General features: G+C 41.7%; 1 protein-coding gene across 3 annotated transcripts in view; it reads right to left on the reverse strand.

The window, feature by feature from the left end:
- The window catches only part of UBR2 (ubiquitin protein ligase E3 component n-recognin 2), a 104,569-nt gene continuing 90,808 nt past the window's right edge, over nt 2,642-16,402 (reverse strand). For 2 of the 3 annotated variants that reach the window (XM_018038984.1, XM_018038983.1), the window contains 11 exons: nt 15,284-15,380; nt 14,961-15,028; nt 13,621-13,756; nt 12,994-13,087; nt 11,610-11,740; nt 10,492-10,600; nt 10,138-10,194; nt 9,775-9,852; nt 8,921-9,091; nt 6,676-6,777; nt 2,642-4,889 (listed from right to left, as the gene is read on the reverse strand). In XM_018038984.1, coding sequence (XP_017894473.1) covers nt 4,748-4,889; nt 6,676-6,777; nt 8,921-9,091; nt 9,775-9,852; nt 10,138-10,194; nt 10,492-10,600; nt 11,610-11,740; nt 12,994-13,087; nt 13,621-13,756; nt 14,961-15,028; nt 15,284-15,380 — 1,185 coding nt within the window. In that variant the 3' untranslated portion in view covers nt 2,642-4,747. The remainder of the gene's footprint in view (nt 4,890-6,675; nt 6,778-8,920; nt 9,092-9,774; nt 9,853-10,137; nt 10,195-10,491; nt 10,601-11,609; nt 11,741-12,993; nt 13,088-13,620; nt 13,757-14,960; nt 15,029-15,283; nt 15,381-16,402) is intronic. The other variant, XM_018038982.1, reaches the window with a different exon arrangement.

Here is a 16,402-nt window from a genome sequence, read left to right on the forward strand (position 1 = left end):
ATACTTGCTAACAAAACCAAGTGAATCCTGACACTGAACGGAGGCACTGCTCACGATCAGGGAGCTGTCTCAACAGCGCGGGTGTCACCTCGTCTCTGATCTGCGAGAACAGGGGCCATCAGGTTATCCAAATAATCTCAACATTTCCTAGGATTTGGACCAGGACGGAATTTAGTATTTTAGTATGTGGAATCTCAATTTAGGGATTTAAGCAAAAATTCCAAATCTTCCCCCCACCCCCCACCCCCACCCCATGCTCTGGTCAGAATTTGAGCGCTGTTGAGAGGATGAGGGGTGAACAGACCCTACAATAAATATTAGTTGATTCCGAGCAGACTGTGTAGGGAGCCCGGAGCTGGTGTACTGAATTAGGGACATGCAGATAACAATCTGCTGGAGGAGGAGGCCAAAGACACAGTGCAGGAAGCTCCCTCAGCATCCTACGTCCCACGCCGGGGAAGTGAAACCACTGGAGGCAGTGCGCTCATACAAAGGGGGTAAATTCTCAAAGTCTCTCACTTACAGGTCCCAGAACAGAAAGGGATGGGGTGGGGTGGGGGCTGTGGACTGAGCCAGGGGGAGGGCAGTCTTTCACCCCAGGTCAGGCGAGCAGAAGGCAGAGGACAGGGCAGTGAGCACCCATTACGTAAGAAGCGGTTGGGCTAGGCTCCATCTTGAGTGTTTATTTTAAAAGGAGCCTCGGGAAAAGCAAAGAAGGAATACTGGGGGAGGGAAACCTAAGCTCAGGTCTTTGTCTGAATGTCCTGAGCTGGGCTGTCACACAGCAAAATGCATAGGCAGCAACGCCCGATAGCTGCTTTCTCAGCATACAGACTGCATCTCTGACTGAGGTGGTATGCCATCCTCACAGTCTTCTCAGGTAGCTGCCAGAGGAAACTGCCCATCTTGTTTGGTCCTCTACAAGCGCCCAGCAAGACCGGGACCAGCTTTTTCCTGTGTCCAACCTCAGTCTTTCTTTGGGCCAGTGTAAGTTCATTTCTCCCAAGGGACTCTGCTTTTCAAATCTTGTCTGCCCAACCCTGGGGGAAGGTGAGAGATAAAGACAGTATCTTAGAATTTCTGTTTTTAAAACAACTATTCCACAGTGAAGGAGCAGTAACAGCTATTCCGAACATTTAATAGGTGTCTTAGTATCTGTGGCCTCAGCTCAAGACCACACAGCCTCCTGCAGCATTGTCAAGCCCAGGACTGAGCCCCAAGTCAATAAACCCTGAGTAACCTCAATTCAGGTTAATAAGATTAGGTGCTTGCTCCGCACACTCCCCCGCCTCTTCTCTCCTTCTGCAGGCACCTGTAACGCTAGGCCAGCAGGTCTGCAGCTTAGTCAGGGGCAGGCATGGGGTGGTGTAGGACAATCAGGGCCTCTGACCTGCTACCAGATCCAAAGGCAGTGCAGCCAGCCAGCAGCACTGTGTGTGAAGGGCTAGGTCTGTGTGGGAATAACATGGAAGTTCTGGGGGAGGATGCCCTCCTGGTCTTATGAGGACGAGATTGGCTGGAAGAGAGGAAATATCAGAGCTTGATTCCTGAGGGCGTTGTATCTTGTCCTCTAAATCAGAGGATGCATGTTAAGTGGCAAAGTGAAGAAGCTCACGTGAGCCTGGTATAAAGAAAAGTCGCCCAATGTCTTTTACCTGATGACCGCGTAAACATCTGCGCAATAGAGCTCGACTCAGCAACGGAAAACCCGGACGGCCCTCAAATGCATCAGTCTTCTTAGAGAGAAGCCAGACTCAAAACGCTACGTGTGATATATTTATCTAACACTCTGGAAGACGCAAGACAAAGGGAGAGAAAAAAATTACTGGTTGTTTGGGGTCACGATTGGGGAAGGTGCCCAAAAAGGGGCACAAGAGAACTTAGGGTGATGCAATGGAACCAAACTGAGTGTGGTTTGTTAGAAAACACCTGTATGCATTTGTCAAAATGTATAAAATCATCCACTAGAAAGGGTGAATTTCACTATTTGGAAAATAAACTTCCACAAACCTGACTTAAGAAAAAACAGAAGTAGGGACAAAGTAAGAAGGGAGCATGTCAGAGGGACTTAATAAGTCCTGGAACTTTGATGTTAGGATCAGGGAAGGGAGTAAACTAGGAGCATTAATGACCAGGAGACAGAGGAAGCACAGTGGAAACTGTTTTATTTGATGCTTTCCTTTTAAGAGGATTTTCAAGAGCACTCGTAGGCAACGACTCCCTTGCAAATGCAGCACGCAGCTTCCTTGGTGTATGTGTCTGGGGACTGTAAGAAGGACCTGGCAATCACTAGGTAAGAAGAGGCAAGAGGAGTTTAAACCTGGAAACAGCTTCCAGCTGGGAGAGGCGTTGAGGGCCCTGTTCCCCCAGTGATTTGAGGTCCAAGATAGTTCAGAAAGGTCACAAGCTGTCATAGTCAATCAATATGAGACTTAATCAGCTGAAATGATGAGCAAGCTTTCTTCAGAAGGTCAAAATAGTTTGGCTAACAGCCATAATTATTGACACTAATAATATAAGCATCTTAAATTTCAAGCTAATACAGATGTCCCACTTTATTTGTAGCAAGGTGACATGGGGGACAATTCCACTGCATTTCACTGTATGAAACAAAATAAAGGAAATGTAGGCAGACCCAAAGTAATGTCAACACCTAAAGCATTTATTTGGATATCTTTAAACTTTTTACATATGATACATTCCCAATTTTACAAGTTGTCCACAGATAATAAAGTTATAGCCAATTTATTAAACAGATATGATTTTTCCCTGATATGGAAAGCATGTTTATATAAACATTTCTACAATAAACATAATACATGCGGAACAAATCATAAGACTAAGATGATTCCTTAGTTGGGGAAGACAATTGGCTTAATGATACACACACCAGAAGATGAAAGGGTGTGTTGCTACTTGATGTAAATTCACTTTCTCTCAGACTCCCTGACCTTCTCAGAAAACAGAATCCAGGAACACCCTCTGCTAACAGCAGGCTTATATGAAGTCAGTTTTAAAAGTTGAAGTATTGTTATGATTTAGTGAAGAAGTTTATAATCCTACTACAGAGGGAGAAACCTGGTTTTATTCAGAGTTTAAGCTTGGTTAACAACTGGAGAAAAGCCAAAAGAAGCTGGACTTAAAAGCTAAAGGAGTGGGGATGTGACCAAGCCCAAAATAAACATTAAAATCATGATGCCATCCACAGACCACACCACCAGAAAGGGAGAAAGGCCAGAAGAGGGGGGTCAGCGCTGGGTTCTAACGTGGATTTTCCTCCTGTCGGGCAAGAAGCGCCTCCTCTCAGATGGGTGAGTCTGTCCCAGGCAAGAAGGGTCAAGTTCATCCTTTCAGAGGAAGGGGTTCTTCACACACCACCCCGGTGAAGTAGCGAGTGTGGCTTCTGCACCCCCACTGCCTTTAGCTGAAAGTCTGGATTTCTGGCCTTCCTCCTGGGTGTACTGTGGAGGGTGTGAAGCTGAGCAGGATACAACTTTCAGATGCAGTTCAAAGAAAACTGAGTGAAACGGCTATCTGCATTGGCTAAAAAAGTCCAAGAGCCTCTTATTTATTATTCATTCATCCCTTAGTCCCTCCTCAGAGAGACTCCGAACTGACTCCTCCCCCAAATCTGCCACCACCCTCCGCGTACCCAAGCTTTCAGCACACATGATCACGCGAGAGTGGTGGGTGGCATGGCGTGGTTATGAACTATTTTACTAAGCGGCTATCATTCTAGGAAGGCACCTCTTAGTAAGAACAATAAGGTTAAAAAATAATAATAAGCCTGGGCACACAGGCTGTCCCAGGAATGTACTAAGTGAACTAGCAGGTAAACAGCAATTCATCTATTCCAGAAAATGCTGGAAGGGTGGGTGGGGGTGAGGGAATTTCAAAACACTGAATTCTCATTTTTTCTGCAAGTGCTTGATTCTAGATGAATACACTCTTTCAACTTAGTCTTAGAAATAACAGAATATATTATCTGAAAAATTAGGATACTCTTAAGTTTTCAAAAAGCCCTTTAAAACGAGTATTTTTTCCTCAAAGCCAAAAGCCTTGCAAAAAGAAAAAGAAAAAAAAAGAGGTGGGAATCCAACCTTGTACAGTCCAGAAAATCAGCTGGCACATAAAGACACCACCATCTCCCCTTTGGATTCCCACAGGCTCCTCCAGCAAGAGTGTCCCCCAACCCCCTCACAGCCAGTGGAAACAGGGAATGCCACTTTCGAAATACACTTCTTTGCTTAGAGGTAGGGTCCCATCAGCTGTGGGTACACTGATCCAGCCCCAAGGTTGAGAGTCACTGAGTGGGACCAGGAAGTGCGACCCCCAAAAGACCAGAGACTTTGCTTCCTGCCGCTGCTGAATCAGCTTCCGGCCTGGAGTTCCCTGTGCTCAGTAATGTGACATGGCTCAGATGACTGGGGAACAGTCAAACGCAGTCAGATGCCCGCAAATGGGCTGAGTCCAGCCCAGGAAGAGAAGCTCCTTCCTGGATTCGAAAATTCAAGAAGTTATGTTTGAAGGACACAGCAAACGATCCAAGAAAATCTGCTGGCAGAAAATGATTTTCATCAGTTCCTGGAGCCAGAAGCTATAAAAATAAAAACTGGGGGGGGCGGCCGGGGGGGGGAAAGCTTAAATAATTCATTTCCAAATTCAGAAGAAGCTATTTCCTATTTTCTTTCTTGAAAAGCCAGCTGGTTTACAAAAATCCAAGTTCATGTATTTGGTAGTGACGTAGCTATAGGTGTTGCCAGTCAATGCCAACCAGTGTCTGGTTTGCTTCCTGTGCGTGTCCAATTTCCTCTGTGATGCTGTGCTGGTGCCAGAGCTTCTGAATCTTCTTGAATCGCTCTCTGCACAAATGTAAAGGATTTCCCCGTCTAGAAAGAAGACACATGTCACTCAGGAGGCATTTGGTGGTGTATTCATCTATTCTACTCCAACCTTTCCTGGTTTAGGAAAAGTTAACGAGTTTATTGGGTTTAGATCCTCTGCAAAATTTCTCTTTGGCAGGCATCTGTGGCTATTAGTATGTTAGCTCTGACCGTTTGCTAGGAGCAGCTGAAGGGGAGTAAGTGCAGAAAAGAACAGAAAAACAAAACAAACTTGCACTGACTCAGGCTGGGGTGAGGAACAGGAGGGTGGCGTTGAGCAGGAGGTTAACGTTGAGAGGCTAAAACTATGCCTTCATTGTCCATTTTGTTGGTAAAATGTAAAACAGGGAGTGGCGGGGGGAGGATGAAAACATTACACAGGTAAAAATGTTCTTCCAAGTATGTCTTTCAGATCCAATGTTTAAGCAAAGCAGCCAAACATGAATAACTCTGGTGTCCAACGTAACCAGACAACAGGAGTTGGTGAGCCTGAGGCCTTGGCTCCCGACTCAGAGCACCAGTCCTCTCAACTCTCCATCCAGGGCTCCTCCTCCTAAGAGCCCACGTTTCTTTTTTCTTTTTTTTTCTGTTTGGCTCATTTCTTTTTTCATTCAGTCTCCCATTTATTCATCCAACAGTATTTATTTAGAACCTGTTATATGCTAGTTCACTGTCCCGGCCACATAAATTTAGCCCAGGAGACAGACAGGCAGTAGGAAGGTAACACAGTGACTCCGGGTCAGAACGTGGGCTAAGAAGAAAATGGAGCCGGCCAGTGCGACAGACCTACTCAGAGGCCACGCTAGCCAGGGAGGCCAGGAGGACTTCTCTGAGGAGGTGGCACTAGACTGAGGCCAGCAGGAGTCAGCCACGTGCTTAGGTGGCACGGGACAAAGGGGGATGGTAGGGGTGGCACAGAGTCATTAGAACTACACCAGGAACTCATCTGGAATAAGCAAGGAATACCCACAAGTCAGAAGAGACAAAAAGAAAACTCTCAGTTACCAGTGGTTATACAACAAATCACCCCAAAGTTAAGGGCTCTGAGGCATTTCTCAGAGCACCAGGTTGAACCATCAACTGGTGGCACAAGTGTATGCTTGCGGTCAGTCAAGTGTCTCGGGAGCCCAACTACTTATCTTGCCTTGGTTTCCAGGCCTTCAACTTCTGCTCCCCAAGCCTGGGAACCTACATGTAGGTTAAGATTTTTACCCCATTTTGGCAAAAATAAACAGTCTGAAAATTCTTTAATAGTGCTTAAAGGAACTGCTGTTTGTCTATTGCTTTTGATGCAATAGGTGCTACCAGAGTAGAATACTGCCTCAAATACTGTTTATTGCTCCGTATGTTCTAAGTCTTTGTCCCCCAGATTCTTATGTAGTAAGGTAAGTGCTTCTCTTCTCAGTTAAGATTTGCTTTTTGTCACCTGAAGAATACCGGGTCTCACATACAAGACTGCACAAGCCACAGTGCGCTCTCCCTGCAGCGCTTGATGCCGCAGGACCATTCAACAGTTCTCTGGAGTGAGACATGGGAAAAATGTCTGCCCCATTTTCTCCCCCTTATGTATCGTGATGGTCCTCATGACTTTCTGAGGGCTAGCAATGGGAATGGCAAGCCAGACAGCAAGGGGAGCTTCCTTGAAAGAGTCCACAGACAACAGCCACTTGTGCTAATGCCCTGGGCAGGTAGCAGGCAGGCCTCTGGACCACAGGGTTCATCGGGATCACCTCAGGCTGAAGGTCCTGGAGGCCCAGAGCCAGCCAATGTAGTTCCCCAGGATGGGCCTTACCTGAGTCCCTGGTCAGTCTCCCCATAGTCATCAAGGTAAGGAGGAGAATAAAAACAGCCTTTGGTTTTGCCAGCTAAAAACAGTACTTGACATTCTCGTACTCTGTAGAGAGACCAATTTATGTATTAGGAACCAAGATTTGGATTCAGTTACAAATGGACTGAAGTCCTAGAGAAATCAACAAAACCACCAGAAGTATGGGGTTAACAGATACAAACCATTATACATAAAATAGATGAACAATCAGGATTTACTGTACAGCACAGGGAATTATACCCAGTAACTTGTAATAACCTATAATGAAATATAATCTGCAAAAAAACAAAACAAAAAACCCCTACATCACTGTGATGTACACCTGAAACTACTGCAATATCCTAAGTCAACTATACATTAATAAATAAATATAAACAAACAAAACTAGTGTTGGAAGGCAAGAAGTGGAATTTATAGCAGAGACACTTGATAGTTTCAGGTGGACAGTGAAGGGACTTAGCCATATATATATATATGCATCCATTCTCTCCCCAACTCCCCTCTCAACACATGCCTAAGTATTAAAATAACTAAAAGGACTATACTGTTATCAATATCAGGAGGAAGAGGGACATTTAGGATTAGATTTCAACAACTCATATAAAACTGGCATTGAAAAAATTCAATATGAGAAAGTTAACTTCTAAAAGTAGTTACTGATGTATCAATCACTATTATGAGAAAATTATTCATTAAAAAAATGATATACAGACATTATAAATTATGTTGACCTAAACATAAAGCAACCCCAACTTGACCAAAAGCATTCTGAAATATACTGAACAAAGTAAAATGCTACTTTCGTATTTAAAAAAAAGTTTCCTGGTTCTGTTGAGAGGTTTGCTTAACTTCTTCTGGTGTTCGTAATTCAGCTTAATTCAACATTTACTGAGAACCTGTAGTATATTGGGGGTACTAAGATGTGCCTAAAATCTATGTCCCAGAGGAGCTCAAACTCACGTCACTTCTTTCCTTCAGACCCTGCGATGGCTTCCAGCTCACTCAGAGATGTCAAGGGGACACACCAAGCCCATGACTCTCCCTACTGTCCTCGCTAGTCCAGTGGCAGTAGCCTCCATGCTGTTTAATTTCTTTTGGCCATCCTGCATAGCTGGTGGGATCTTAGTTCCTGGACCGGGGATTGAACCCATGCCCTCGGCAGCGAAAGCTTGGAGTCCTACTCACTGGACTGCCAGGGAATTCCCTCTTTTCTTAAATAAATTTTACTGAGGTACAATTTTTTTAATAAAATGTATCCACTTTTAAAACAGTTTGAAGAATTTTGTCCTTTCCATTTCTTGAACATGGCAGGCACAGTTCAGTTCAGTTCAGTTGCTCAGTCGTGTCCGACTCTTTGCGACCCCATGAATCGCAGCACGCTAGGCCTCCCTGTCCATCACCAACTCCTGGAGTTCACTCAGACTCATGTCCATCGAGTCCGTGATGCCATCCAGCCGTCTCATCCTCTGTCGTCCCCTTCTCCTCCGGTCCCCAATCCCTCCCAGCAGCAGAGTCTTTTGGCAGGCATACCCCCCAGCAATTCTGCACTTGCTGCACATTGCACCCTAGAATGTTCTCCCCTCTTCTTTAGGTTTTTATTCAAGACACCTTCCCAGGGACTTTTCTGGTTTCCTATCTATAATAAAATCCACCTCAGCTGCCATTTCATATTCCCCTCCCTGCCTTATTTTTTCTCTTCTGCATGGGTCACTTTCTAAATTCTTATTTTCTATCTCCCTCACAAGAAAATGAGCTCCATGAAAACAGAGATTTTTGTCTGTTGTGTTTACCACTGCATTCTCAATGCCTCGTACACAGTCACTAATAAGTATCTGCTGTACACTGTTGAATACACACAACTACCTGCATCAGCCTGTGCTTTGTGTGAATCCTGCCATTGTAACAAAAGAAGTAATTAATTCTGACTGTGTCTGGGTAGAAAATCAAAGACAGCTAGCAGTTTCACATTAGAACGAGGCGCAAAGAAAGAAGAATAGCACTGTCATGGGGATGGAAATGACAATGGAAGAATCAGCACAGAGTTAGCATGAGTCAAATATGAGGTGTGGAGACAAGGCTCCCCGTTTTCCTCAAATGAATCAAAAGGGTGGCCTCTAATCCTCTTCAATGTAGCAGTTTCTTGTGTCCATTCCTCAACAGGCATCTACTGTGGCAGATCTAAGCTAGAAAGCTCTTTCCAGGGCCTTACCTCAGGAAGATGCCCACCCCAGAACCACAGGAGTAGGTGTGAGCAGTGCACGCCCCCACGTCCTCCCCTTCCAACTCCGTCTGGCAGCAATAGCTCTGGGAGCACAGCAGGGTTCCACATACAAGGCACAGAGTTGGGGCTCTGCTCTTGTCACCACCGGATTTAGGGCACCTTCAGGGAATGAAAGAAGTACAAGTGAAGACTAAAGAGCTGATGGTAGTAAAACCATCCTGGGAAACAATTCTGCAATATCAAGTGTAGAGCCATACAGACTACAGCCCAGGCAAATCCACTCTGGAATAGACAGCATCTCACACAGACACCCCAACATCAGGTACTGCAAACAATCAACTGGAGAGAGGAGAAATAACATTATGAACAGGAGGGAAAACAGGTAAATGCTGCTACTCTCAGATAATGAAACGCTAGGCAACAGTGAAAAGTGATGAATAAAAAATTATGTATGTCAGATGTGTAAATAAATCTTACAATCAATGCCAGTGAAAAAAGCCATAGGAAGAGGTACAATGTTATTTTAAAGCTTAAAATAATGATATATGCAATATAATATATACTGCTTAGGAATATAACTATCTAGTTAATGTGTTACTTAAAGTGCAAATGGTTTAGATAAACTGTAATGAATCAAACTTGTTCCTCAGCATCCTGTTTCTCATATTTTATTCTGTAAGATAGTGGGATCATTCTTTCATGAGTTAAATAGTGTAAAGTCCTCCTGATGTTACAATTTCTCTACCCAAACTGAAGAGAACAGCGAAATCTCTCACATTCTGTGGAGGGAACAAGTGTTTACAGTGGCAGGAAACGCTCAATAAACTAATATCAAAACTTACGAGAAATTAGATGCTTGATTAATGAGGCTGCTGTAATCCTCTGGAAGGTCTATTAATTTGTTAGATTCTCTTGGATAACTAGAAACAAAACAAAAGCCACACAAAAACTCAGTTAATAGGAGGACATATTGTTTAAGTAACTCTTAGTCAAATAAAGGGAAAATGGGTGCTACCACAGCAGTAAGAAGCTATAGCAAGAAATTTGCAGTGCACTCTTAAATAACACAGGGTCTGAGGACTCACATTTCACTTGAAGAACTCAGCATAAAAACTGTCAGGACAACAGACAGTACTCTACACTTGTATCTTGCTTCCTCCCCACCTCCTGCCCACAACCAAGAGGTCTGACAATCTTTAACCTACCTTATAGCGTCTCTTTCACCTTCCAGGTATCTTTTAACTTCAATGTTATGACACCAACTTTAATGTAAATGGAGGAAAAAATAAAACAAAACATTTTACTTTTGAAGGGCTAGAACTAAATGTACGAGGAAATAAATATCTCCACTACTGTTCTCTGTCCAGGCAAATCTACTTATGCTATTCATTGGGCCTGGCAAAAATCTTATCACAAAGGTAAACCCTTAACTAAGAAGGCCTAATGAATCAGAAGAATTGAATTTTGCCAGGCTCACTATCTGAGAATTTTGTAAAATATGTGTTTCCAAATATATATATATATTTATTGCAACATAAAGAAGAAAATTGTATCATTACCTTTCAATCAGTAATTTTATTATCTCCTTATTTTCTTGAAAAAGACAAAGGAGGTTGTTTGGCAGGGAAAGATAGTTACATAGATGTTCAAAATGGCTTGTTCCAGAAGCTGTAAATAGAGAAGGAAAGAGATACAGATGTAACAATTAAGAGCAGATTCTATATTAGAGTAAGCAACAGCAGAGTTTAAAACAAAAAAAAGCACAAGACGGAAGAGTTCAATTTTGCTAGGTACATAACCTATAGGAAGTAAATAAAATGGCACAGGAAGGAATCCACAGAGTCAGGCGACTCCTTTATTAAACTGGCCACAATTTCTTGATGTTTCAATATTATCATATGCAAAATGGGACACCTGTCCTGTGTGATATGCTTTATGGGGTTATTTGTGAACATTAAATGACGAAAATAACATATGAGGAGCTCCAGAAAAGTATAAAAGCAGTACAGAAATATAAGACCACTTTATCACTGAGAGATGGATTTAAACATTCACTTAATCATCACTGCAAATGACTAGGAAGTCTAAACTGTTCCCTCAATGGTGCCTGGACAACTAGATAGATAGAGATGCTATTCAACAAACTTGTAGAGAGTGACATTACATGTAGGTGCCCCACACCCTGGGCCAGGCACTACGAGATACAGTAAACAGTCTACCTGTATACTACTTTTAAGAAATGAACTGAAGCAGAACATAGAGAATAACTGGGAAATAGCAAATTAACTCCTATATAAAAATCAGATTTATGTGCAATTATGAATATTCTGAACCTCAATGCCACATGTTTCGTGTTAAAAACCACCTGAATTTCAGTTTTCTCTTTTTAAAATCTGAAGAACCCATTTTATAAATAATATATACTGGAACATTTTAACATCTGACAGCCAAACTATATTTTTATACATGTACAAAATCAGTACATTCCTTAGATCCAAATAAAATCAGATATTTACATAAATATGCATTTAATTCTGTAATTTTGTACATCAGCACTCAACTAGCTACGATCTAAAGTTTTAGTAAGTTTTAATTTTTGCAATGCACTTTAATTCTGAAATTGCTGGAGTGAAAGACAATACACATTTCCTACATTTTGAAATAAATTAGAAATTACCTTGAATTTCAGGTGGGGAAGGAACTCCATTTAAGTAATGGAAAAACAAAGCAGAACACCTCAGAAAAGGCATGATTCCAGCTTTGACATTCCTCCACAGATGCCAACCAGATGGCATTTCTTTCAAGGCACTAAAGAAGAGAAAAATGATAAGTGGGAAACTTAATTTAAAAGTGATTCATTCTGGTTATAGCACAGTGTGAAAACAGATAACTGCTATTTGGAAGTGACAGCAGATTGGTGTCAAAGGTGTGGGTAGCCCTGACTATTACAGGTATAACTGGTGATATACCTTCCACACTGTTATTAAAATTTATAAAAGTAATATAGCTACATAAAGAGAAAATCTGGAAAATAAAAAACTATCTGTTATTCTGTAACTTTGATATTAGCGAGTATTCTTCTGGCAAACTATTTTCATACTAATCAGTCTAACACAGTTATAAGTGTAACATGAAATTTAAAATTAACATAAAAAAACCCCACATTTTTCAAAATACCACAAACCATAATTTTTATCAGAGTTTTAATATTCTGGATAATACCTATCATAACCTATACTAAATTACTCCCCTGTAGGCAAACTCTTAGACTGCTTTAAACTCTTTGCTAATATAAATAATATCAGTGTACACTGTTTTGTCTACAGGTTTTTCTATAGGTGGATTATTTTGTTAGTATGGATTCTCAGAAATGGGATAATTTAGTTAAAAGAACACACAGTACGGTTCCTGAGATCTACTATTAGAAAGCCAAGTGAAATTGTTGTAACCGAATCACAGCAGCCTCAATAACATGAGGTTCTGAGAGCTTCTACCAGCCCTGGATATAATCTTAAAAATGTGTGGGAAGCACAGTACATGACCTTTCTTGCAGAGATTTCCAATCATGTTAGTATATTAAAAGTTCGGGAGTCCTGCAGATCCCCCCCTTCTTTTTTAAGTATGTCAACAGACAGCAATTTCCTTTATTTAGCAAACAAACTCCATTTCCCCCCCTCTTTTTCTGACATGAGCACATTGCGGTATTTATCTATTTGCGGCTGTGCTGGGCCTTCGCTGCTGCACGTGGGCTTTCTCTGGCTGTGGTGAGTGGGGGCGACTCTCCAGTTGTGGTGCGTGGGCTTCTCATTGCAGTGGCTTCTCTTGCTGTGGAGCCCAGGCTCTAGGTGTGCGGGCTTCAGTAGCTGTGGCGCAGGGGCTTAGTTGCTCTGCAGCTTGTGGAATCCTCCCAGACCAGGGATTGAACCCATGTCCCCTGCATTAGCAGGCGGATTCCTATCCACTGCGCCACCACGGAAGCCCCAAATGAATTCCTTTTTCATGTTATCACCTCCCAATATCTGGGGAACTGCCTATCATATAAAGAGTATGTATGATCTCACCTTCCTGTATACTGCTGAATCATTTTATACAAAGCAAGAACTGCTAATTCTTCTTCTTTGCCAGCAGCATTTTCTTGATCCATGCCACTCTTTTCTGAAAGACAAGGCAATATTAGCACCCTGCATTTGCCTACTAAATGGATTGCTGACCACATCATTTAAGCACTCAAATATATTCACACAGTCACATGTAATATGAAAATACTCCCACGAAACACACAGAACTTTAATCCCTCAGGTCTGAGCACAGTTTACTATCATAACAAGGAACCTCTTAGGCAGAGGACGTGAATGTGCCCCAGGGTGCCGGGCAGCAAGCGGTGAGTAAAATCTGCTAAATATACAGTCTGTGGTACTCAAATATTACTAAACATGTGAAATAAAAAAAAAATAAGTATAAATATTCACATCACTAAGGGATTTTTAACAGAAGGGAAATTGTTTCAAAAATTTTCACATGAGGATAAACAGATTTTTGTTGTTTATTTTACTGTTTACCATTACAAGTAGCCTTATTATAAATTTATGTATTATTCTCATCCAAGCGCCTTTTCCTTCAGCACTTTTTTTTTTTTAAGCTGAGAAAACTCAATTATTTCCTTTAAGAATCGGATGAAAAGGAGTTACCTGTACATGAGGTAAGTAAGATCTGAACGACGTGCGCCATGGTGACCAGATGGAAAATGTGAAGGTCCCCAGTGCCAAGGCTGATCCCTGAAAAGTCCTGACACTGCAGCGAAGGGAAGGCAAGCACCAAGCCCACCTGGACAGCAAACACAGGGTCAGACACACCGCCTTCCCTGTCACTGCGGAACACATCTGCACTTCCTTAATGTGATCCTTTTGTGAACTCAGTTCCCCAAGAAATCTGTTGTTCTTAAAGGGTACATGCGTTAGAAATTCCACTAGGCCTGACTAAAGACAATTACTTAGAACATTATTATCTCATTTATCCAGTGATTCCCCTATATACATTTATTGTTAATAATAACAAAAATAAAGCTTGAAATCTTTCTAGGTAGTAAGCAGCGGAAAAAGCATGAATTTTGGACCCACAAAGATCTAGGTATGAATCCCAGATTCTATTGTGAGCCTTTTAGATAATTCTTCTGAGTCTTAGTTTCCCTGTTGGTAAACTGGAGATAATATGTGTTTTTAATACCTTAGTGGTAAGGATGTAAAGACTAAATGAGGAAGAATGTGAAAGCAGTCAGGTGCCCACTCAATGCTAGCTCCATTGTGAGTCTCCTGCCGCCTGTATGATGGTGTCGGTGGTGGTAGTTCTCAGGAGAGATGGGAACAATAACAATGGCTAATATTTACTAGGGACACATTGCTCTAAGAGCACTGCATTGATTATCCCACTGAGTTTTGACACAATCATATCAGGTAGGTATTAACTAACTTAAAGGCATAGAATCTGATGCCCAAAAGTGATTAAGGGGCAGCACTTGGGGCTGCTGTGTGTGGTGGTATACTCAGTGTCCTGTGAAAGGGAACCTGATTAAGGGGGCAGCCATGCACTGCTTGGTCAGTGCTGATCTAGCACCAGAATGTACTTGCTCAGAAGACATGACTTGCCCTAAATCACACAAAGGGACTGTGTGTTACTAAGTAGTGGAACCAAAAGGCTGTATCTGCTCCAAACCACTGTATGGGTTGGCAGCAGCCCTTACATTATGAGTGTTATTTTTACTTCTTTATTGTAAAAAGCATAGCGAGGTTACAGTACTGACCTCAGTCACAAGGCAAAAATGAGAGAGACTGGATTAGACACCCAGGTCAAGTCTCTCAACCAGATTCTTTAACATTTTTTTTTTTTAAAGTATCTTCAGAAAAGAATTATACTCAGAAGTAGTTAAAGAACAATAGATGATAATTCCTCTTGTCTGCCTCTACATTACTCCAGTCTAAGATAAAGCTACAGAGTGTGACAGAATTTCAAGCACAAATTATAAAATACCCACCAATAAATGAAACATGTCGATATCTAATATGCATGGAAGGTCTCTGTGGTTGTCACCAGGCACCAATGCTGATATTTAAAGAAAAACACGAGATCATATTTTATATATCAATGTAAGTATTAAATTATTTTTAACATGCATATAACCTAGCTTGAATTTATTTTTTGCAAGCTATAAATGAATTCATAGCTAGAACTTGCATATAAGACAAACAGTATTACCAAAATATTTTTTCATAGTGGAGGGAAGTTTCATTACTAAAAACCAAATTACAGAAGACGAGAAATTACCCTAACACCTATGGTACATGTATTAATACTTACATGCAAAAAGTTTACAAAAGTGTCCTTGCACCACTGACAGTGACACCACTGTCCAATGAGCTCCAGCAAATCTTGTTAGTGACCTGAGACAGTCATCCTGAAACAGAGACTGACACAGTTAACAAAGACGCCAGCATATGAGGCAGCTCTCTTCTAGGAATGCTCGTTCAAAGCATAGCTAGTTGAAGGAAAGTTGGAAGCACAATGAAATCTCTAGATGGTATGGTACTGAATCTTATGACGTCTTTACTGATATGTCTCTAACGTGAAATGAATGGAATAGAAAATATCTAATTGTATGCTGAATAAAACAAAGTTATCTCCTATCACCATGCTGCTAGTTCTGTATGGAAAAGTTAAGAAGGATACACGCCTTAAGACAGACAGTATACAACAGAGACTCTCAGGAATGTGAAGCAGTCTTTGTATTTAGTCTAAAGAAATACACTAAAATGTGGGAAATACTCCCAATACTGGGGAAACTTCATGGAAGATGGCTGTATAAAACCAGGGTGTCAGTAAACATCAAAAACTGTTATGGGGACTATGTAGCAACAATGAGAAAACTTTAAAGTTAAGAATATAGTAGGAACAAAACTACATGTAAATATCTATTATAATAAAAGTATAAACATGCTAATGAAAAAAGACAAATGGGGGATTGACTTAAGTTTTCTTCCTACTTCTCTATTTTCTAAATTTTCTATAATGTTGTTTGGTTCAGTAGATATTGAGGACCTACCATACACTAGTCTTGGTTTTGAAGATCTTAAAATGAAAACTCAACAGCCTTAAGGGTGGGAAGGGAAAGAAAAGGGAGGTGGGGACAACTACAGGAGGCAGGATCCCAGATGAGCGATATCCCATTCAGGGCTGAGAAATTGCCCAGGGAAGACAAAGCTTGAAGAGCTTCTTAAAGAGGAGCTGTCTGCTTTGGGCACTTGAGCAGAGGCAAAAGCCTGGAACTAGCATCTGGGGACCAGTAATGATTCTGCAATCCTGGACAATGGATGTGGAGACTGGCAGGAAGTGAGTGATAATGGAGAAATAACATTTAAGACGTATGACTGGGGATACTTTTTGGAGAACCCCTCTGATAGTATGTTAGGAGAAAGTGAG

Source organism: Capra hircus, chromosome 23, assembly GCF_001704415.2.
Source record: "Capra hircus breed San Clemente chromosome 23, ASM170441v1, whole genome shotgun sequence".
Taxonomy (NCBI): Eukaryota; Metazoa; Chordata; class Mammalia; order Artiodactyla; family Bovidae; genus Capra; species Capra hircus.